The sequence below is a fragment of the Hippopotamus amphibius genome, chromosome 14 (genome assembly GCF_030028045.1).
Source record: "Hippopotamus amphibius kiboko isolate mHipAmp2 chromosome 14, mHipAmp2.hap2, whole genome shotgun sequence".
Taxonomy (NCBI): Eukaryota; Metazoa; Chordata; class Mammalia; order Artiodactyla; family Hippopotamidae; genus Hippopotamus; species Hippopotamus amphibius.
In genome coordinates, this window is record NC_080199.1 from 9,281,140 (window position 1) to 9,305,919 (window position 24,780).

The 24,780-nt window shown below is 37.1% G+C and overlaps 1 protein-coding gene across 3 annotated transcripts in view; it reads left to right on the top strand.

The window, feature by feature from the left end:
* FGF14 (fibroblast growth factor 14) overlaps positions 1 to 24,780 on the top strand; it is a 602,112-nt gene that overhangs the window by 480,969 nt on the left and 96,363 nt on the right. For 2 of the 3 annotated variants that reach the window (XM_057707964.1, XM_057707965.1), the window contains exons 2-3: positions 2,959 to 3,069; positions 8,212 to 8,315. In XM_057707964.1, coding sequence (XP_057563947.1) covers positions 2,959 to 3,069; positions 8,212 to 8,315 — 215 coding nt within the window. The remainder of the gene's footprint in view (positions 1 to 2,958; positions 3,070 to 8,211; positions 8,316 to 24,780) is intronic. The other variant, XM_057707966.1, reaches the window with a different exon arrangement.

A 24,780-nucleotide genomic window follows, 5' to 3' on the forward strand; every position in this document is an offset into this window, starting at 1 on the left:
CAGTATTAAATTTATAATTTTGGTGAGGGCTTCAAGGGGAGAGATTTATTGGAAATGTAGCCAATGGCAAAGTAGGACGGATCTTAGAAGAGATTTTCAAGAAACTTGGTCATTTCTAACCTTACATTATTGCTTTATATTATAGATTCAGCTCCAAGTATGCACGGTTAGGAGTTAGACCCAGCTAGAGATCATCTTTGAGAGCCTAGTTTAAAAAAACAGACGAGTGTGTATTTTATTTTAAGTTTTTAAGATGGTTTAGTTCGATTGTTCGATTTTTACAGACCACAGAATTTAGTAGTTAAGGGGGCAGGATCACGTCAGCCCTGGCTTTGCACTTATTAGTCATATGCTCTTTGTCAAATTGCTTCCTTGTTCTGTGTCTCCACTTTCTCATCATCCAAATGGGCTTCCTAGGAAGTTGTGGTGAAAATTCAACGAATTAACCCTGGCACCTGAGAAGAACATGATCCATGTCATTATGGTTTCTAAAAAAACAATACGAAACTATGTAAATAGAAATCAATTTAGTTTTTCTTATCTTAAATAGGAACTCGAAAACCCAATTTCATGTTTTACTCGTACTTTCTTATCAGACATGAGGTGTGGTGACAAATTAGGCCCTGAACCTAATGTCCTCCAGGTTCACTCCTGTTGTCACAAATGGCAGGACTTCTTTCTTTTTTATGGCTGAAAAATATTCCATTGTGTATCTATACCACATATTTTTTATCCATTCATCTATTGATGGACACGAAGGTTGTTTCCATGCCTTGGCTCCTGTGAATAATGCTGCAGTGAACAAGGGGGTGCACATGTCTCTTTGAGATCCTGATTTCATTTCCTTTGCATATATACCCGGGAGTGAGATCACTGGATCAGATGGGGCATATTTCTATTTTTCGTTTTTCGAGGAACCTTCATTCTGTTTTCCACAGTGACTGCACCGATTTTACATTCCCACCAGTAATGCACAAAGGTCCCCTTTTCTCCACATCCTCTCCAATGCTTGTTCCCTCTTATCTTTTTGTTAATAGAGACAACAAAAGAGCAGGGCTCTCCCTGTGTAAGTGTGAAGGGACTTGCAGGGGGGTTATGGGTCTTCTCACTGCCTTGCCTGACGTACTTAATTCGAGTCCAGAAGATACAGTAGCTGAAATAGAGGATTACTAAAAATAAGTGATCCAGAACATAAAGGTTTTGCAGAAAAATTGTCAGTCTCTAAAATGCTCTATATGTTTTCATGGCAACTGAGAATCCCTACCCCGCTCCCCGCCGTTTTACTTTTGTTGACTTCTTTTTCTGTGCTCCCTGTTTTCAGTGAAAAGCAAAAATGCGGTGCAGCAAAACTAGGAAAAGTCCTCAGTACTTAAGGGTCAATAACCCAGTCAAGTCTTATTGGGTGACGGCCAGAGTAAGGTACAAGGGGAACTATTTTCACTAATGCACATCTTAGAATTATGTGATTTTTAAAGTTATATACTACAGAATAAGGAACATACAAGACACGGTCCTAATGATCACTTAGATGTTTCTTTTTAAAATCCTACTCTTCCAAAAACACCTGTATTCTAACATGCTTGATCACATGAATGCTGTGATGCTATGATTTTGATGCATTCTTTTTCAGGTTTTCTTCAATATCATAGCATCTTTGAAGAAAATCTGTGTGCCATGGGGTCATCTTTCAAATTATCAGTTATATCAGATGTACCTAGAAACGGATGCTGTGATCCTTTTAGATTCCTTGAGGACTAAACAAAAGGCTGAGGATATTCTGTTTTGAGCAGCCTTTTTCATTTGTTTTTGCATGTGTTTGTGTTCTCCTGTTTGCAAGTCCATCACTTTTTGATCGATTACAAGATGCTCGGTTTCATCATTCTGTAACATCTTCCTGTCTGGACAGCATGATCGCATTTGCATGTCCCCTTCAGGGGTTGTGGAGAGATGTCAGTTGCCATGGGGAGGATTCTGATGTCCCCCATCAAATCTAGTCATGAGATGAGGGTGGTCTTTGAAAAGCCACATGCAAATGTTTACTTTCAAAATTACTGTTGGCTCTTCGTGAAGCACCTGATCACTAGACTGGCTATCTTTTCAATGAGTCATCTAATGAGAAGTCTGTTACCATCTAATTTACCTTATGGTTTTAATAAACTTCCACTGCCCTCAGCCTCAAGCCATTTGAGCTAAGAATCAAAATGTATATTGTATAATTTTACTGTCCTTTTTAGTTATAGAAATTATATAGGATTATCTGTTTAATTCATCTAATTGGTCCAGATATGGCCAGAGAGCTGAGGTTTGTTATTGTGTCTCACCCTGAGTTCAGAAGTTGATTTTCCCATTTTCCTTTGGATCACACGTAAGTCCACAGATGCTTCCATGCAAGTTAGGGTGACCCTTTAGACATCAAGGAGACATTCTCCATATTGGAGCTTTTTCTAAGAATGTGTACCAAATGTTAGTATGAGTTTGTTTTTTTTTTTAAATACAGGTTTTTCACATTTTGGAATTCCTTGTCAAATTAACTAAAAAGAAAAATTCATTAAGATGCCTTTAATACGCTTTCTTGAAACCAGAAGTTTGCAAAACTCTTGTCCTGCCAGCCTGAATGATATTAGTTTCAACTATTAAGCTAGTTAGTTTAGGACTTAACTAATAACTGAACTAATAGATTAAGTAGTTTAATCGTTTTAACTATCATTTAAATATACACATATCAGTTTCATGAAATGACCTATCAGCTGGAGCTTACGACTGCACTTTCTTCACCTTCTGTGATTAGCATCATCCAGCTTTTAGAAATACAGAGGAATCTGGGAAACATAAATAAAAGGTGCTACTTCTATAAAAGACCCTCTTACTTCTGAAAAAGAAAGAAAAGAAACAGAAAAGAAAAACGAAATTCTGTTGTGACACGTTGTGAGGCTTATGACCACTATGTTTGCCTTTCAGATCCCCAGCTCAAGGGTATAGTGACCAGGTTATATTGCAGGCAAGGCTACTACTTGCAAATGCACCCCGATGGAGCTCTCGATGGAACCAAGGATGACAGCACTAATTCTAGTAAGTGACAACCTCAGGCCACCAGTGAACACAATTGGTAGAAGATATTCTGCTACTTAAACGACTTTTAAAGACACACTTGCAAATATTGGGTTATGTTCATTTTTACGAATGTTACAAACTAGAATGCCAGTGACAATTTTACTTGGACCACGTGGATGGAAATATTCATAGAGCCACAAAGGAAACCTGTCATTTTAAGAGAATTATTAATCATTTTAGTTTTTTTTCAAACAATTGTTATATCCAGCATTATATTACTTTAATCTCATTATCATCAAAGTCAAATAAGTACACTAGTGCGTTCAGGTGAAAGTTGATTACATGTTTACTTTGGAAGATTTATCTTTATTAGGTCTGTAGCTTCTTAATGATAACTGTGGAAATTCAAGAGCTATAAGGATTAGTTGTTTCAAATAATAGAAATGTTATGTTTTGAATAATAGAGATATTATTTTTCAAATTCTTTGTGTTCAACAAGAAAAGATAATATCTTTTTTTATAGAGAGAACTTGAAGGCTGTGTGCTTTTAAATGCATTGTACAAATTGTTTATTTTATAAAGTTGGATCTGTGCTAACTTTTTTTTTTATTAAAAAGCCACCCACTTTCCATTGTTTCAACGTCATCTTCATTTTGCTATTTCTTTATATACAACTTTTCTTTGTATTTTTATTCTGATGTCCTTCTTGTTCAATCGTCTGTTTTCCTTTCCCACTTTCTGTTCATACTGGCCTCTGATTCCCTTTAATTTAGCACATCAGTTCTAAAATAGACACACTTTTCATTGCTCAGGAGAATTAATGAAAAGCAATAATTGCTTTTATTAGAAATATTTAATCACATATTACTAGTGGATATGAATCTTTTCATTGGTTTATCATTTATCCTTCATATACAGAACATCATTCCGTGGAAAGAAGGAAGCTTTGAATACACATAACCAAATTATAGATTCATCCTGTTTTAAAGTCTAGTAATCAGCTGTTGAGAAACACTAATTCTGAGAGCAGCTAACAACAGAGGCTATTTTTGCACTTGGTGTTGCTAAGTGAAATATCAATATTCTCCCAGCCATTATGTTTATTATTCTCGACTGGCCATTGCTTCATCTTTTATTTTTCTTTCAACTTTAAATATTTTCTTTGTTTATCTACATTTTCCTTCTATTCAGTGTTTAATCTTTTCCTCTCTTTGTTTCTATTATGTCGTCCCTTTGTACTTCAAATTTTTCCCTGTCATGTTTGTTCATTGATTTTTCTTTGCTTTATTTCCTCTTTTGATTTAGAAAAAGAGAAGGTAAAGCAATTCAGACACAGGGAAGAGAGAAAAGACATTGTTATTCATAATACTGATGTCAAACATTGTTTACTTGTTGGGATTTTGATATTAGGTTGAACTTTTATAATCAGCAGCACTTGACCATCTTTGACCTACAAAAGATGTTAGTTTCTTCTGGTTCATGTTAATACATACATATTTGGTTATTTTCCATTCCCCACTTTTAACCCCTTACCCATTCTTTGACAAAAAGCATCCTCTTTTTCTTATGTCTTCCAGTCATGAGGGTCATGGACTTTAGAGGTTCACAAGTTCTGATGTCTTCAATGTTCTCTGATTTTCTTTGGCCAGAGTCTAGGAGAGCATGAGAACAAGTTTCCCATAACTCTGATCATGATGAGAGCTATGACACTCTGATTTATCAGACTAGAGGCTGATGTCATCCATTTTTGACAAAAGTTTTCAGGAAAGGAAATAATCTATAGCTGTATGAAAATGCTGCTTAGTTGGACTTCCAGGAAAAATAATTTCCTTCTAACAAATGTTTTATGAGTTTTTTCCCTACCTCTCCTTTTGTTTTTGTAATGCCAAACGAATTGGTTATTTTTCGTGATGGAATCAATATCATGTTAAAAAGTGTCAAGTGGATGCTGTCTTTTAAAAGCATATTGTTTCACAATTGGATAGGCAGCACAATATTTTCTAGGTCGTGCAAGTGCAGATGTAGACATTACACGCACGTGTGATTATATCTGGTTATCTGCATAATATTAAACGCTAGACTGGAAAGCTCATGTATGAAAAGATACAGGACCTTCTGTTGCCTAAGTGTTATGAGGCTTCTTTCCTCGTACTGCGTAACTGCACTAGAGGAACAAGAATCTCTGGGGTGCTCCTGAAATCCTTTCTAATCCCCCTCAGTGCTGGTGAGGAACAGTTCTGGGAACAAGCAGGAACAGGAGCCCCAGTTGGACAAACAAATCAGAACCAAATCACAGTGACCTCACTGCAGGGACTTCGATTCCTATGCAAAGATCTGGCCCAGGGTTTCTTTTCTTACAAGATACCATTGCATCTTATGTGCCCATTAAGCCAGTTAGGTTAGTTTCCTTACCATTTCAACATTCGCAAAGACAAAGCAGGACAGAATAAAACAGGCTGAGATAAATGTTCCCTCCTCAAAAGGTTATAAAAATTGTATGACCGTAAAATTTAATAAAACTCGGCAGAATTGTAGCAGCTTTATGAAAGCAATGGGAATTACTAATTAACTCTACTTTTGTGCACTATCACCATCTTAATTGAAAAACACAGGTTTTTAGGACGAATTTTGAGATATTTTCTTTTCTTTGGTTTATTGCAGTAGTCTTATTAATCCTAGGGAAATCGTTAGCCCTGAAAAGTGTTCTTTAGAAATGAGGGTGAGCATCAGAGATGCTGACAGACAGACAGGTCCTCATTAGAGCCCTTTTTGCTTGAGGAAAATTATGATGTAATAACTCACAAACACATTCCAGTTTTTTGATATTTCTCTGAATACAAAACAAAGATTAGTCATCTACAGATAGGAAAAATAAAGAAAAATAACCTACACGTCACCCTGATGCCATCCCAAAAGTCACCAAATGACAAAACTGAGGCTTGAATCTTCAAATTTTCATGATTTGAGCTCAATCCATAGCCCACTACTAAATATGAAATTACTGAGAACTAGGTAAAGCTAGAACCACCCTGCTCAGCTTCCTTTGTCAAGAAATTTAAATGTGTTGAAAAGGAGAAAGGCCAGCAGGCAAACCTGATTCTAATGTCCTCCCAGGGTTAACAGCCTGAGATCTAGAACTATCTGGGCAAGAAAATGGTGGATGATGGATAATTGGTCCTAATAGAGAGGTACTGGAGCAACTCACCTGTTTACCTAGGCTTCCACGTGCCCTGGAAAGATCTTTCACAAAAGGTGGTGAGCGCCTGGGTTACTTCATCACCACACTCGTCTTCCAGGGTGTGTTTCTTTAAAATTCTTAGAGTTTCCCTTCTAGCTACTAAAGGTCAGTATTACCATGACTATGGTATTTGATTAGGGAGTGGTTTTCTTCCCCAGTTTGCTTCTGGGGATGCCCTGGGGTTTTCCTGTGCTCTTAAACTTCATTATTCCCATTACCAGATCCTGCAAACAAAAGAGGACTATAGAAATATCTATATGCTAGTAACTATTGCAGTATGAAAGCCTCACACCAACCAATCCCTCTCACCTTAGAAATTCCCAATCTAATACCTTGATGGGAGATGGGACTGTTAGGTGTTATAGAAGAGAGTGAAAATGGCCAGTGGCTTTCTCCCATGAAGAAGGAATATGGAGAGTTACCATGACACAAATACTCAACAACTCCACACTCACGTTTAATGTTAAATAACAGAAATGAGCAAACAGCGGCCTCATTCCTCTGTAAAGATATTATAAGCCCCTAGAATCCTACAGAAGACAGTCTGGTGTTAGTTTCCATCATGAAAGCTAATATCCACCTCACCATATTTGCCCCCAAGTATTCTGGTTGGATAATTTTCTAGGGCCATGGCCTGCCATTTTCCTCTCATCATCTGAGCAGCACAGACATCCTGAGATCTCGAGATCAGTAACATGTAAGAATTGGAAGAGAGAGTGTAATTTTCCCCTACCTGATTCAGAGAAAACATGTGCCTTGGAATTAAGTAGAACACAATTTAGAAAGTCCGTTTAAAATTATGTACTGAGTAGACCCATAGATTGAAGTCAAAATTGCCCACATTTTTCAAACTATTTATCTTCTGTGGAATACAGGTGAGAGCCTAAACCCAGGATATTTTACTTGTACATTTATTTCGACATTTTAATGTTTCCATTGCCTCTTCTGGCCTGGTTCTATTACTTAAAATTAGACTTAAATTAAGAACTTGGATGGGAGCAGATAACCTCCCATAATTAACCATTATCTTATAAATGTGTCTCTGATAAAACCTCCAAAATCATCCAGCAGTTATCACCAAGAATGATGCTAGAATACCCACTACACAGTCACATGCAACCCTGGCATGGAAATGCATTATTAAGGGTGTTAAGACTTAAAAAAAAATCAGTGATAACGTTGCTATCTGCACTGTGTGAAGTATACATAAAAATACATTTTTTGTCAATAAGAGAAGAAACAAAACAGGGAAACATGAGTTTTTATCTCTTAAATGGGTGAAATTGAGCACTTTTCCCTCTTTGTTTTAGTTTTCCCTCACAGTTTTATGAAATATTAATAAAGAAAATTCTCTCTCTGAAATTTGCATGCCATTCAGTTTGATTAGTTCTTTCTAAATTTAGCACATTGGCAGGTGCACATCTTTTCTGGGCTCTGCTGGCATATCATGTTGGTTCTGCAAGAGTAATTTAGTTTCCAAATTATGTTTCTAACTTCTTGCCTGTCCTACATTGCAGTGATGAAGCGAACCTTCTACCTAAAAGACCAGAATAAACACTCAACTCAGGCTTTTAAAATTCTGCTCTTTTAGAATATTCATGGCTTATTTCTTTTGGCATCAAACAGTGTCAGAGACGGTGATTCTAGAATCATGATTACAGGCTTGGTTCTGTTAATTAACCCATCAGTTTTCCATAATGCTATAGGGAGACTGCTAAGATCTACACATCGGAGCTTAAGTGCTAATTTTACTCATAACAGAAACTTCTGAAATAGAGAAATAAAAGTTAATGAATTGGAGCTTCTCAGAAGGTTGTAACAAACATAATGTTTCTCAAATGGAACAAATGAAACAGAGAGAAGTGATGGGGATGCTTTCCTTTTTCCTGCCCTTTGGTGACAGACCGTCTTTCTCTTTGCAGCACTGTTCAACCTCATACCAGTGGGACTGCGCGTCGTGGCCATCCAGGGAGTGAAGACAGGGTTGTATATAGCCATGAATGGAGAAGGTTACCTCTACCCATCAGTAAGTAACATGCCCAAGTTACTGGCGATTCATTCAATGTCTGCAAACTAGCCATAGCAGCAACCACAAAAATGAGAGACTCCTGGCTAGTGATGCTTTCAGTTTTGCTTTAGCGTTTGACCTTTACTACAATGCTATGAGCTACTGACTCATTATTCACCAGTGTTTAATAATATCAGTGTATCAAGCAGAAGAGTAATATATTACCTCCTAAAATTGTGCATTTGCATATTTTTATATGTCCCTGCTCATAGAAAATGGAGCAATTTTGAGAGGGTTGATATTAATATAACATTTTTCTATTACTATTTAGGAATGTACTTGTCTTAGGGAATTTCTTGTAAAAGATTATTTTATAAAAAGAAACAGAATGACTGAATTCTAAAAAAGAAAATTCATGAAAGAGTAGTTCTTTTAAAAATAAGAATTCAGATTGAGTAAATGCTTCCCTGGGAAAATACTTCTAATATCAAAATGTATATTGCATTTAAATTTAAGCAAGTCTCGGTTTTGTGTTAATGTGTGTTACTAGCTGAGCACCTGTGCATCCTCATCTGGAATATTTACTGTGGACAAGGAATTCGCACTCACATATGCTGTATCCATACATTACAATGCAGTTAGAATTCACATCTGCCACAGGTCCAGGCAATAGAGACTTAGATGAAAATACTTCTTTCCACTATCCCTTGAGCAAAAACTGTGAGAGTAAAGTCATGGAGCCTCAAGGAAAATTCTCTTATTTGGGCTTGCATGTCATCTTCGTATAAATTCTTTAAAACTCTATCATTGTTAGATATCATCATCAAAAAAACCACATGTACACATACATACATTTTACACACACACACACACACACACACACACACACACACACATCCTTAAAACTTTAGCAGAGCAGAAGCATTCTCTGGGGCCTCCCATGAAATGTGATATATTTGCTTCAGCAAATCTGGGAAATCCTGTCAAAGAAAATGAAATGTGAGCCTGGGACTCCCTTCGTGGTGAGCTGGGAAATGCTCCTGTCATTTTGGAAGCTCCCTCTGCATTCCCTAAAGGGTGTTCCTGCACACAGACCCAGGCCCTGCATCACGCAGGTTGCATTCTGTTGCACAGGACGAATAATCAGCATATCGGGAACACCTATCTCCCCTTTAGGAAACATTCAGTTCAGATAAAAGATCCTTTTCTGGAGATGCCTTATTTCAGATAAAAGTCAGTTTCATTGATATGACATTTGTTCTGTTATTTTTGTTTCTTTCCCCCCCCAAGTAATCTCTGAGATGCTTAAAAATTGTTAGATGCAGTATCTGTGATTGCCTCTAGTTCTTTTTCTACTGATGAGGCTATCCTGTTGTCCTGCTCTGGGATATGCGTTGATGTCAGGAGATATGTAAATGTTCATTTGATCTTTTTGCTTCTGAGTTGCTTTCGTCCTCTTGTGATGAGGTTGCATGGCTGTGCTGTTTTTTTAAGGGCGAGCATATCATCGTGTGTATGTGTCTAAGCTTAAAATCTAAGTGCTGGTTATGTTCGGCGCGGTCTAAGTGGTGCAGAAAAAATTGAGTGAAGACAGAGTTAACTGCCCAGTCCAGTCCTCGGCACCTTAAATATGGCCTTTCCACCCAAAAATCAGATCCGTGGGCAGCAGCGCCTGCCCCAGGATTTGTCCCGGTAACAACATCAGGCTTTTTATCTGACCCATTGTTTCCTACTCTCACCTCCCAGATTCTCCAATTACTTGGCTTCTGGGCCTCCCTTTAGGTGCCTTGATTCTCTGATTTGCAGATCTTGATTTTCTCCTCTTCTCATTTTTGACTCTTTGCTCTGAACCCAGGACCTGGTAAGGAGCACTCTATTCACCCAGCCTGACCCTAAGAGATCCCCTGCCCAGGCCAGGCCCTTAGCATCCTCAGCATCTTGTAGGAAAAGGATTTAGATAAAAATCAAATGCGATTCCCAGTTTTTACTAATATTCTATAGTTAAAGTGCTCTGTTTATTTTAAGGTCATGAAATTTGAACTTCAAATATTTCAGGAAAAAAGAATGTTTTCCCACATTCAGTCCTTTATTCCTTAATTGGTTTCTGAGAGCCTACTAAAATAACGATCTAGCACAACACAATATAACAATTACTATAACGTGTAATAATAATAATGGTTGATATTTACCTAGTGCACTCTGCCTAGTGTTCTAAGTGTGTTAGTCTTAGCTCATTTAATCCTCCCAACCAATTAAGGAAATACTGTTAAAATGATAATACTGATGTACAGAGAGCTTAAGAATCTGTGCAGTCACCCAGGTAGTAGATAGAAAAGACAGGATTTGAGCCTTATTAGTCTGACTCATTAGCTCATTTTTAACTGTTTCCTTGTACTGCTTTCATGCGCCAGACATTTTTCATAATATGGTCTGGCACCTATTCCAACAAGAAGTACTAAACACAAGATGATATAATAAAAATCTTTAAGGAATTGTTACCTAGGGAAGAAACTTAATTTCAATTCTTAAGAAGTATCATTTGAAACGTAATCTGTTTCCTTTGGAGAGTCTCAAATTAAAAAATCCCAGAAAATGATATTTATCAGGAGAAAGGTTGGTACTGTATACTGGGTGTTCAGTATTCTTAAAATGTATCACATGTAACGTTTGAACTTAAATTTTTGTTTTAGTTAACCCAACTAAAAGGTTTTAAACTAAGTTGAATACATTTTTTAAAAGGAAAACTCCACTCAGGCTAAGATTTAAAGAAAAAAGTTAATAAAGACTGAAGTCTGAGAAATGAAGGAATCTGTTTTAAGCTTATGCCCACTTTATTTTTATTTATTTTTTAAAGAATTTTTATTGAGATATAATTCACATACAGTAAACTGCTTATATTTAAAGTGTACAATTTGATATTTTTTTCTTATTAGTAATGTATATATGCCCACTTTAAAAAGAGCAAATAGACTAGTGTCTAATATGAAACCACTTTTACTGAGGATCTATAGACTTAGAATGTAGGCAATAAACTACTCAGATCATTCACAGCAAGTTCCATGAAATGAAAGTCGCACTAGGGATCTGACTTGAGGTGTTTATTCCTCTATTTGTATTTCAGGAAGTAAGTCTCATAATGCTTGCCATCCAAATAAAGATATTTAATTGGTCAGATAATTCCACCTCAGGGGGATGAAAGAAGGTATCTTGACTGAGATGTAAATAATCACATTTCCGATGCTGAAGGCACTTGTTCCCTGTGGGATCTTTCCTTCAACATGACAACAGTCATTTCTTTTGTGGTCTTAATGATTGTAATATGTTACTTGAAGATGCCTCTCAAGAGATTTGATATTAGATACAAACCATTTGCTTGAAGGTAGAACGCAGGCTGCAAGGTCGCAGAACAGAAACTGACAAGGAAATACTTTTTCAAAGAATTAGTTTAAAGTGATATTTAGGGAAAAATGCGTGTTGACCAACTATAAACTATTTATAGTTCTGTGAACAGTCAGGTTTTTTGTTTTTTTCCCTCTCTTCCAAACAACCTGTGACTTTGAAAGACTAAGAAAATCCTGCAGAGAAAGATGTTTTGAATGTAAATTCTGAACACTCAAAAGAAAAGAAAAGAAAAGAAAAGAACCTTGGGATGAAAGAAAAATATCAAATATCATTTATCATTTGGGCAGAGATAAAGAATAGTTGAAGCCAGAAGGTGTTTCTGATATAAGAAAAGAAAGAGGGGGAGGAGGGGAAGTCAGGAAAAGGGACTGATGATAAAATAGATAAAGCCCAGGATCCTGGATCTGAGGGGATAAAAAGTGTTTCCTGGATGCTTTAAGATAATGTAGGGGTTTAAAATTCTGGTTTCAATCTCACTGATTTTTCTCAATGATGAGGTAAAAAAAAAGTAGGTAAAATGTATAAAGATTCACTTTTGTTGTCTTATCGCAGGCTGACATTTATGCGAATGTTATTTTCCAAATGAGGCTGTAAATGTTTCCGTTACCCAGATGCAGGCATCTGGAGAAACAGTGAACCCTGGTGTTCTCCTGAAACTGGTATTTCATCTGAGTCTTTTAACCAAGTGATACAAATAGAGAGGAAAACAATCCCCTTTCATGTAGATTTTAAATAGGAATCTAGAAAGTGCACTGTAAGTATCAGGGCTCATAAGAGTCATCCGGAAAGAGAGGAAACATGCAGATTCCTTGGATCAATCTCTACTTATTTCAATTCAGTATGTCTGGGGGGAGGCCCAGGAATCCACAGTTTATTAGTAAGGATCCCCCACCTCCTTCACCCCAACAGTCAACAACCACACAGCAAGCTTTGTTTCCATGGCTGGTCGGGGAGACGATGGGAGCTTTAGACCAAAGTGGTGAGCGTAGAGTCGGTGAGAACTGGGAGACAGACTACCCAGGTGTAGAAAGCAACAGTGAGTAAAATGAAAATATTTGGTTTTCCTAGCTTCACCTACTACTAAGTTGAACTCTCCAGAAATGTGAAGCAGTTCTGTGCTCTTCTTCACAAAAGCAGCAACTCAGGGCCTGGGACATCTGGGCTCTGAAACCCCTTTATCCTAACATCAACTCACCCAACTATTAATGCACAGTGAATATGTATGTGTTGGGGTTGTGGTGAAATATTCTATGATTCGGCGGAAAAGAAGCTAAATGCTATGTATTCGGCAAAAAAAGCATTTTCAGGAACCTCAAAGTCTTATCTACTTTGCATGAGATATTTTTCTGATATTATAGTCATATCTTTCAGAAATATTTTCATGAACCTCTTCTACAAAGGTGACTCCACTGTCCTTCCTCTGTGCCAGCAGTCGTCTCTTACTTATGTGTCTTTATTTGTGTTGGTGTCTGTCCTCAAATTTCCAAGAACACCCAGATGAGAACATCTCAGAACCCCGTGCCTCCTCCTACCATCAATGGTACATCTTTCTCCCAAGTCCACAGCTCTAGCTAAACAGGATGGAACAATGTTATTTTCCTCTTGACATCTGCGCCTCTGTTCATTGCTCAAGTTTGGGCATAGGTACAGAACTGCTTTGTTATGTCACAGTGTGGTATCTAATTTCCTTCAAAGTCTTTCTATTCTTCCTTGGAAGTTACTCATCCAAAGGTATACACAATCCCTCGCCCGTATTTCTGTGCCTCTGGAGTGATGGGTGAGTTCTTCACTCATCCCCTGATACCTATCTTGTCTCTGAATAACATCTCTGGACATCCATCCTCAGGAAACTGCTCACTATTTATCCCAGTGCTGTGGGGTACCCTAGCCATGCCTCCCAGTGTTCTGCTTTTCTTTAGGTACCAAGCAGTACATGAGATTAAGCATGTAATCTGAGCTACAGTGACTGTCACTGGCCATCCGTATCCATTGCAGGTGAGCCAAGGGTCTCAGTAGCATCTGATGATGGCTCATCCTGGGGACCAGCCACTTGTTCTCTGATGTGACTCCTGCGAGCAGGGAGGCAGAGCTATAACCGAGCAGGTTTCTATTCATCTGGTTGCACAGAGGTGCCCCTTTCAGAATGGAAATTCTTCCATCTTTCATCTTTCATTCTTCATGTCTCTGAATGGGTCATTTTCTTTATCTTAAAAAAGTGTATTTAATTGAGATGATCATCACTGTCTTTGTTATTCTAACAATCTATATGCATGTTCTGCACAAACAATATCTAACAACTTTTGAAAATGTACGTATATAATATATAACAATATGTGTATGTGTATATCATGTGTGTATATAATTTGTGTGTGTTTCATTGGAATTATACATTGTGACTAAATTACACACACATTTATTCACCTGATTATACTTCTGATCAGAGTGTTTCTATTTCTTTTTATGAAATGTTAAATAACAGTTTTAAAATTACACCTAAAGGTTTACTTGCTATGCTTAATATGTATTTCTTTTTTATTAAGTTTTCCTATGGTCTCTTCCACATTATGACTCAGTTGGATATACCACCCAGGCTGAAAATGGCTATTATGTTTTCTTGGTATTTTGGCTCTTATCTTTGGCTTTTATCTTTTCTTTGGTATCTTGGTAATTTTTCTAGTAATAAGGAAGCAAATATGATACTTCAGGTAATTTCAGTCCAGTGTTTGTGTAATTCCCATGGCCCTGCATACTGAGGCACAGAACATGATTGATTATGACAAAGACAGGAATGCCATCATTCTGTTTAAGGTCACTTACCAGAAGGAAAAAACAACTTAGAAACAAAAGCAAATGGTAGACTACATATAACTAATTTTAAGTCGTCTTTGGATGAAAGGAAACTATGAAACATCCCATTCTTCTGTTGTTAGGTTAATAGTAGGCAATAGCAATAAATAGCCGTTCAGGCTATCCAAGCTCCAGTGCCATTTTATGGAACTTGGAGGAAGGAATTGGGGTTGAGATGGAAAAGATACTAAGAGGAGGAAGAGAGAAAAAAAGAGAAATGGAAAGAAAAGAAGATAATAAACCAGCAGTACGAAGGAGCATTAGGCAGCATTGGGTCGAGGGGGGAGAACAGGAAGAGAAAGAAGAGAGGGTGGGAGGAGGAGACGGCCAAGGGAAGGAAAAGGGGAAGGTACAGCACAAGAAAGGGAGAGAGAGCAGGTCATGCCTTCATTCCCTCCGTCGCATCCTGGAATCCACCTGACTCCTGGCTCCAGTCCCCCACTATGGGGTGGAGAAAACAAAATCCTCCCTCTAGAGGCACAGTCTGGAGTTTCCAACCACACCTAAAGTATTTTTTCTTCTCTATCCGTATAACCACTTTCACCTGTTTCCCCTTCCCCCAGCCTCAGAAAAGTAGCTATGCCTGGTTAATATTTATGACCATGTTTAACTTCCGAAGGATTATACCTGTAAGAGTTAGTGGAAAGAGGTGAGCGGAAGTGTGAAAACCATTGCAATAGTCCAGGTGAGGGATGCTGAGTGTATTCAGTGGAATATTATCACCCTAAGAAAGAAAGAAACCTGTCTTTGCAACAACATGGATGAAGCTGGGGGTGCAGAGGGGAGCGTTATACTAAGTAAAATAAGCCAGACACGTAAAGAAAAAGCTGCCTGATCTTACTCGTGGAGGCTAGACAAGTCAAATACATAGACTCAGAGACTTGGACTGTGGCCGCCAGGGACAGGAAGGTAGGGGGATGGGGGGATGAAAGAAAAAGAGAAGAGAAAGAGTGAATTAAATAGAAATTGCAAACTACGAACATTTGTTTTGTTTGAACAGCCTGTGTGTGTGTGTGTGTGTGTGTGTGTGTGTGTGTATGTGTGTGTGTGTGTGTGTGTGAACATGCACATGACTTCTTGAAAAAAACTTCCTAATATATTTTGCTTGATTTCCTTTTTAAAACTTTTTATTGAAATATAGTTGATTTGTAATATGCTGTTAGTTTCAGGTGTATAGGAAAGTGATTCAGTTATATACACACACATAGAGAGAGAGAGAGATAGATATTATTTTTTTAACATTCTCTTCCATTATAGATTATTACAATATACTGAGTATAGTTCCCTGTACTATACAGTGGGTCTTTGTTGGTTACCTATTCTATATATAGTCGTGTGCATATTTTAATCCCAAACTCCTAATTTAGTCCTCTCACCCCCATCTACTTTGGTAACCATGAGTTTGTTTTCTATGTCTGTGAGTCTGTTACTATTTTATAAATAAGTTCATTTGTCTCCTTTTTTAAGATTCCACATATAAGCAATATCGTATGATATTTGTCTTTCTCTGTCTGGCTTACCTCGTTTAGGATGATAATCTCTAGGTCTATCCATGTTGCTAAAAATGGCATTCTTTTTTATGGTTGAGTAATATTTCCTTGTTTATAGTCACCACATCTTTATCCATTCATCTGTCTGCTAAAAGACATTTCTCCAAAAAAGACATTCAGATGGACGAAAGGCACGTGAAAAAATGTTCAACATCACTAATTATTAGAGAAGTGCAAAGCAAAACCATAATGAGGTATCACCTCACCTTGGTCAGATTGGCCATCATCAAAAAGTCTACAAATAGTAAATGCTAGAGAGAGTGTGTGGAAAAAGGAACCCTCCTACACTGTTGGTGGGAATGTAAATCGGTGCAGCCATTATGGAGAACAGTATGGAGGTTCCTTAAAAAACTAAAAATAGAGCTACCATATGATCCTGCAATCCCACTCCTGGGCATATATCTGGAGAAAAACATAATTCGAAAATATAGATGCACCCCAATATTCACTGCTTGATTTCTAAGTATACAGATTCAATAGTGGAAATTTTGGACACTGGGTAACAGAGCAGAGGACCAGCGAAGTTAAATTTGTAACTTGTGCCTTTATAAATATGATGCTAATAATATGGGAACAAAGTATCAGATCTTTGGATATTCTTGTAGTGGTTCACAACCCTCAAAATACCTGAAACTTAGATTGCACTGTAAATATCCCCATCCCAGAACATTAACCTAGAAGGTTCCAATTCAGTGAGTTTGATATGTCTGAATGTGTCCCAGGCATTTCTGACACGGGTGCCTGAGAGGAGACCCCTTGATGAACAAAGCTCTGCATTTTACTGTCTCTGGGGCCACGACTCTGAGACAACATGATTTTATATTTTCCATTGCATTATTATTATTATTATTATTATTATTATTTACAAATCCATGGTCCAGTTCAAGCCCCCTTGAAGTAAGCAGAATGACATGACCATAAATACTGCTTACCTTTCCCATTGACCAAATGAGCTGGCCTTTGAATAAGTGCATGGAGAAAAGTCCCAGCTCTGATCGCTCCGCTTAATCTGGAAAGATAGAACAAGAATTGTGTCCTTGAACATCAAGATAATATAGAGAAAGACAGGAATTTTGCTGAGACTTGAGAGAATGAAGTAAGAGGAATAGAAATAAAGTAAAACGTTTAATTTCCAATAACAGCTGGCTTTCAATCCTGAAGGAGAGGTAGTCTCCATCATATCAAAGGTCAGGGCTTTTGCCTGAGATGATCAGCCTGGGGCCGACGGGCACCTGCAGACCTGAAGAGCTGGTTCAGAACAAGGACATCCTGTCAGAGCAGGTTTCCAAGGACAGCAAAGTTGGGGTGCTTCAGAAGTGAACTGTTTTTAGATTTTTAAAAAATTACTAAGGAAATGAATATATCTGTATTTAATCAATTGTTTATTTTTCCCAAGCCTCTGTTTCCTCTGAGACAAGTTTGTTTTCCTCTAAGTAGGACCTTCCCACACGAGTCCCATTTCTGGAACAAAGGAGGCTTCCTTCTGCCCTACACCACCGGCAGATTCTTGGTGTTTTGAACTTCTCTTCCAGTTCCTGTGTAGCGAGTGGGTTGATCCCACGTGGCCCATCATTATATAAATTTCTTAACTATACCAAAGCCCCTACACCTCACGAAAATTAAACACATGTCTGAGAACAAAAGAATGTGCAAGAAATATATAGAAGATTATCTCTGCTCAGTATAATTACTCAACACTTAAATATAGTCTGAAGAGTCAAGCACTGTGTAGAGATGTGTATAATCATAAATTCACTTATTTGCTCATTCAAATCAACCAACATTATTCTAGGCCTCCCATTGACAGTCATTGTGCTGTATGTGCTGGGGCTTCAAAGATATGGGGAAAATTCCTGATTTAAAAACAAACAAAACCCTCTAAAGTCCAAGAGATAGGAGGAACTCATTCAGAGGGCATCTTGACTAGATGAATTCTAAGAACATTTTCTCCTGTCTGTTCTCGGAATCTGTGATTCCATGATGATGTTTGTATATTTCCTATCACTCCTTCGATAGTGATGGGTACTTAGGAAGTCATCAGTCTGTAGTTCTTGACTGCATATTGTTAGTGCGGAATCAGTTTCAGCTGCACATTTTATTAATCTCTTCCTTGAGTGCCTGTCTTGTTCATGCTATTTATTATGCAGGTCTCTTGTCTTTTTTCCCCATGAAAAACCTTGTGCATCAGCAAAGAAGATAGAAGTCTGTTTATTTCTCACGTTAGAATTGCAGAAAAGCACTTATTTACACATTTCCTTCCTGAAAGGGCATGATAAACCCACAGAGGCAGAACTGGGACATGCAGTGTCTGCCTCTGACATGGGCATATTTGCATTCATGGGGTGAGTGGTTGTGCTGTCTTCGCCCTAAAAAAAGAATCTCAAGGCAAAAAGTAAACCCTGATTTCTGGTAAATGTCTCTATCCCTTAAACTTGAACAATTTAAAGCAGGAACATGAATACTGATCATTAGAGAAAGGACTTTACTATTTCTGTATGTTGATAAATGACATACTTGTAGTGTCAAAGAAAAATATCATTGCATTCTGCAATGTTATCCTCCTTTACTCTAGGGTGAAAACTATAAAATACTGTGTAGATAGTAACAAAATTTAGGTTAAATCTAAATGTTTCAGTTTTTAAAAATCTGTATTGGTAGAGGGTGGATGGTAGATGGTGAAAGGAATTTTTATATGTAAGGAATTTCAAAGACTACTTGAAAAATTGAGTCCTTAATCTATACATAATATTTAAGAACGAACTATCTTTGTTTTCATTCTCCACACCATGAAAAAAAATTTGCAAAAAAACTAAATACATAAATGCTAAGAAGGCTGATATACCATATTATGAATGACAAATCAGCTCTAACATTAAAGCAATAATTAATACTACTAAAAATTGGGGGGAAATTGTGATTCTTTAAAAATTGTGTATGTGGGAGACCTCCTTATTGAAATTGTATACACTATCCACCCAAGCAAAGCTGAAGAGCTTTGTTTCTGATTACATATTTTACTTTCAGAGAATTCTATTTCTGGAAATGAGGTTGTATGTAGGCTACTTGCCAGGGTCTCTGAAAAACCATGAACCACAAGTTCATGGTGGGCTCTGAACAGAAATTGGGTGTTTCTCTCAGCCTCCTCAACACAGCCCATTTCTTAGTAATTTACATTCTATTTCTTAGTTACTTGGGAATTAACAAGAAAAATTATTTATAACATAATTCATAAAAATATGACATTTTTTTCCATAGAAACTGCTATGGCAACCATTATTGAAAGACCATATTGGCTGTTTTTCTTCACATTATTTACTAAAATTAACAAAATTATTCCTTTTATGATAATTTTCCTTGTTTCTTCTTTTTGCTGTTTCCACTGAATTTAGAGCTATCCTATTATTGAAAGAATAATGACCATTTATGTGATTAAAAATATTGGTCATATTTTCTTTCTAATATTACCTGTTAATCAGTGTTGGTCCAACACATGCAAGAACCTGGAGAAATAATGATGAAAAAGACAGACATGGCCCCTGGCCTCATGGAACTTATAGTTTTTATATATGTGAACTCCATACACGGTGCATTTTTAACTTTGAATTATTTCTCTACATTATGGAAGGATGTTTTGTGCTCTGAGCTACTTAGGGCTTCACTGAATATTGGCTGTTTATCTTAAGGTAATGTATTCAATTTGGATTGCAAGTTCATGGAAAGGTACATAGTGTACTACTGAGTAAGGGCATACAAGATCTCTTGAGAGTTTTATTTAGAGTTAGATATTGGTTTTAAGATCTGACCGCTATATAAAACGAAGAGATGAGTCACTTGTTAATAGGTACATCCCAGCCCATGCAAAGGCATCATAATTGGTTGTTATTTGCTCTCCCAGTAGAGTAGGAGACTGCATGGGAACAAGATATTTTTGTGAGGCTTTGGAATTGCTACATCTCTGATCAAGATGGAGATATTTTATTTGGTTATTAATCCCAGATCCAGGCCACTATTCAGCAGAAATAGTTATGTGAACAAACAGGAAACATTATCCTACTTTACTCTTATGCTGGTACAAATAGTACCTAAAGGTACTAGCCTGACAAATGGCATATATTGGTTTGTGTCATCAGAGGAGAAGTTTTTACCCATGACATGTAAGAAATTAGTTGTGAATGCCCTTCACAAGAGCATAATGACAAAGGGTTGACCTTCACTGACTCCCCATTTGTGTTAATTTCTCCAGTTACCTCATCTGTCTCTCAACTCTGAACTCTTCATAACATTGTTTCCACTATCTCAGCCTTAGACTGAGTGCATAAGAGATCCACATCTTTGTTGTGGCAAATTAGTTTCCCTTAAGCGTTGTGTATTTAGTGTGGTATGAGAAACAGCTGTTTTTATTAGAAGGCATGTTAAATGCTCCCAATGCAAAGATGCAAACTCATTTGCAAGCACCTTCTCTGCAGTCAGTACTTATTACTCCTATTATTTTTGCTATTGTGTTAAATGGTAAAAAAAAAAAAATTATGTGACTTCAGAAGGAATAATGGCATCTACTGCATTATTGATTATTTAAATATTGCCATTTAGCATTTTGCCTTCTATCCTATAACCATCAATTAATGTTATCAATAGAAGCAAGGGAAAAACTTTTTTGCATTAAAAACTTGCCATTTAGATAACTCTACCTACCATGTACCTAACTCCTACATCAGTTTTCTTCCAATTTCAGTTAGATTTCTATGTTTCTAGAAATATTAATAACAGAAAAAATCAACTTTCAAACCGTTCAAAAGTTCTCTAGACAGCTTTTACCTAGAGACAAGGTAAGAGGCATTCTCTTAATGTCTGTGGAGAAATAAACTCTAATGTGAAATATCATATTAAAATAGAGGAGGAAATTATTAAGAAATTGTTCCACAGGTACCATAAATGGGTTAACTTTTTTTCTAATGCAGTTTGAGTCCTTTACAAGACGGTTTTTATAGACTTAGCAAAGCCAAATGTGTACCCAGGAGAAATAGCAGTGAGCCTTTATTTAATTTAAAATTGCGTTATGTGAGAGTGCTTGCACATTGAAATGAGTAGACAGAAGAATTGCCTTGGGCAGTAGTTTATCTAAAAAAATCAGATAACACCTTGTAGGAATTTGAATGCAAAGTTCTTATTAATTTTTTCGCATCATTTATGCAATGACAATAACCAAAAAAAGGGAAAAGAAACCATGTCAGCAATATGTGATTATGTTAGCCTTTGATTCTCTGAGCCCTGAAAACCAGCCCTGATTTTACTATTTTATTACTGATGGTCAATCTTTGGGACCAATTAGAAATTCCTTAGACGCGTTAAACCAGTAACTACCAGGACTAAAATATCATGTTATTTAAATTTTTAATGAATAATAACTTCATTAGCCATTATGTTCCTAATATGACTAGGGAAAACTATGCAATGTGGTACATTGTAGCACTTAATTTCAATTATTTAATATTCCAATCATTTGCTTAACAAGAGACTTGCCCAAGGGTTTGCTGAAACACTGAATATCTGGCAAATTACTGTATACTAATTGATCCAATAATAGCATGTTAAAATTACCTTAACCATTCTGCTCAATACTTAATTGTATTTTCTATTGATGTCAGTGTTCTACCTAGAAGCATTTTGTGCTTTAAAATAATTTTTTACTCTGGAAAAAAAAGTGGTAGAGTTGCATTATCGGTTACTCGAGGTGATTTTACATTTGAGGTGGTAATGATGAGAACAGCAGGATAAAGGTGTAGAAACATAATGCCCAAGGACCTGAAAATGTAGAGCCTGCAAAGCCCCAGAGTTTTAGGTATTAATGAACTAATCTTGTTAATTCCACTTCAAAGTGAGTTTTTCAAGGATAACTCAATAATCTTTAGGGGTGACTGAATAATACCTGAGTATGTTACCCCCAGGGGGAAAGTAGGATTATTGTACTGTGGGTGCTGTGTGGTGTGTATGTGTGTGTGTGTGTCTAGCTGTTCTATAACCATAAACTGCTAATACATACTCTTTTCCTAAACAATGAAAAGGGTACACACACAGAAATTAGTATTCTGATATGTAAATGTGGGTGTTTTCTCTTAGTTCTTATCTAGGCATTTTTCTGAATACTCGTTGTGAAATACTATAAACATAATATCCATCTTTACAGATAGTGTACAGGATTTATAATTCACAAATCCAGTTATTTTTCATCCTTCTTTAAATTCTTCTTCTACAACTCAGGACTTCCCTGGCTGTCCAGTGGTTAGGACTTCGCCTTCCAATGCCCAGGGGGTGGGGGGTTCTATCCCCAGCCGGGGAGCTAGGATCCCACGCACCTCGTGCCCAAAGAACCCAAGCGTAGAACAGAAGCAGTATTGTAACAAATTCAGTGGGGCTTTAAAAATGGTCCACATCAAAACAAAAAGCTTTATAAAAAAAATTCTTCTTCTACAACTCATTTCTTAGATGGACAACAGAGTGGGTAGGTGGACATGTATAACAGGAGGAGAAAAAACCCAGCTCGGAAGACTAACCAAGGGCTGGCCGTGCCCCCAGCACTACTTGAAGCATTTGGACCCTCTGGAAGACTTTGAGAATTCTGAATGACTTTTTATAACATGAGGATGACATTTGAAACGCTTTCCAAGAAATAGATGGAACACTCAATCGTTTTCCTTCATCTTCAGATATTGTGATTATGTTCTGGCAGAATGATGGCAACTAATTACATAAAGTCAGAAAACATCGCCATGCTTCTCACAGACACATCACGAACAAGTCAGAACGTCCCCAGCGGCGCGGCTGGCCTGGTGGGCACAGTGCCAGGAGCAGCATTCTCTGGCACTTCTTCTGCCGCAGAGAGATTCCCAGCTTGGACATGCTGGATTAGCAGGGAAAGGGGGGAGCATTCTTCCTCTTCTCTGCTTATCTAGCCCAGGATCTCTCTTCAAAGTTTTAAAAAGACTGAAACTATGATATCTGCAAAGGGCATTTATATTTATTCATCAGGATATATACATACTTGCTGTCATCTCAAATAGAGTAAAGATTGCATTTAAATACACGATTCTTCAGATTAGCGCTCGCCCAGTGTCAATTCTTGTAAGCAGTCTGCAAATATACTGGCTTTCTAAGTTTCATAAAGTCTAATGAGTTTTAAAGAGAGATGAAATAACCTTTCTGAGGTTGTTTTCCCATTATTAAAGCAACAAGCTCATAGGAAAGAAAATCTGGAGCTTTGGGGTAAAAATATTTTTTCTCTCTCTCTCTTTTTTTTTTATTTTTTTTTTAAATTTACAACTCAGTTCACTTCATTGGTCAACCTCAGGGTTTCTTTATCTCATGCCTGCAATTGTTATTACAATCTTTCCCTTAATGTCACATTGCTTTCATGCTGTCACTGAAATGACCTAGAAACAATCCCATGAAAGTAGACCCCATAAGATAACATTTCCATGGCATTTTTTTATGTCCTGAAACTAGATAAAGTGTCAATATAGTATAATAAATATATAATAAAACTAAATAGTTTATGCGTGATTCGAAGGGGAACTTGTTACTTCTTTTTAAATGTATTTCCTTGAAAACTAAATTCATGTATTCTGTGGGTTTCATAGTATTTATTTTTATTTTTTATTTTATTTTTATTTTTTTAAATAAATAAATTATTTATTTATTTATTGGCTGTGTTGGGTCTTCGTTGCTGCACACATTCTCTCTCTAGTTGCAGCGAGTAGGGGCTACTCTTCGTGATGTGTGGGCTCCTTATCGCGGTGGCTTCTCTTGTTGCGGAGCACAGGCTCTAGGCACTTGGGCTTCAGTAGTGGCAGCACACAGGCTCAATAGTTGTGGTGCACGGGCTTTAGAGCACAGGCTCAGTAGTTGTGGTGCATGGGCTTAGTTGCTCTGCGACATGTGGGATCTTCCTGGAGCAGGGATCAAACCTGTCCCCTGCATTGGCAGGTGGGTTCTTAACCACTGCACCACCAGGGAAGTCCAAGTTTCATAGTTTTTAAACACAGAATATAACTTCCTTTTGATCATTATTTTGGTAAAACTTTTATTTCAACTTGCAGTAATGTATATCCTATGTCATATTCTTAAGAGGACCATTTTCTCACCTTATTTGGAAAAGACAATTTCCTGGAAAGATACATATATTTTTATCACATTGATGATTTTGAAGATACATTTTATTTAATTGTGATGCATTTCTGGGTCTCCTAACAGTGATCGTCTGTTAAAAAGTTAACAGATATTCCTACTCATATTTGTATGAAAGAAATAACAGCTTTGCAAGGAAAATGCTAGCATTCAAGGTGCTGATATATATATTAGGAGAAAACCATTTCATCCATATTTAGCTGTGAGGTTGGTTTCAGTATATTTTCCATTTGGCATTTGTAATTCTGTCATAATAAAGAAGTATGTAATCATTTTATCCTATTTAATGTATGTGTAACAACCAAGGATATTTCCAGATATCCAGATTGCCAAGATGAATGAAATGTTAATGTTTTCTTTGTAAAACACATTGAAAAATAATTACGGGGAAGAACACATCCTTGGTTCAGCTTACTCCCTTCAAGTTTGAAAGGGGAGTACCCAGATCTAATATTTCAGTCCATTTCCATCTTCCTTCAAGCTAAGACCCTTGATACGGTTGC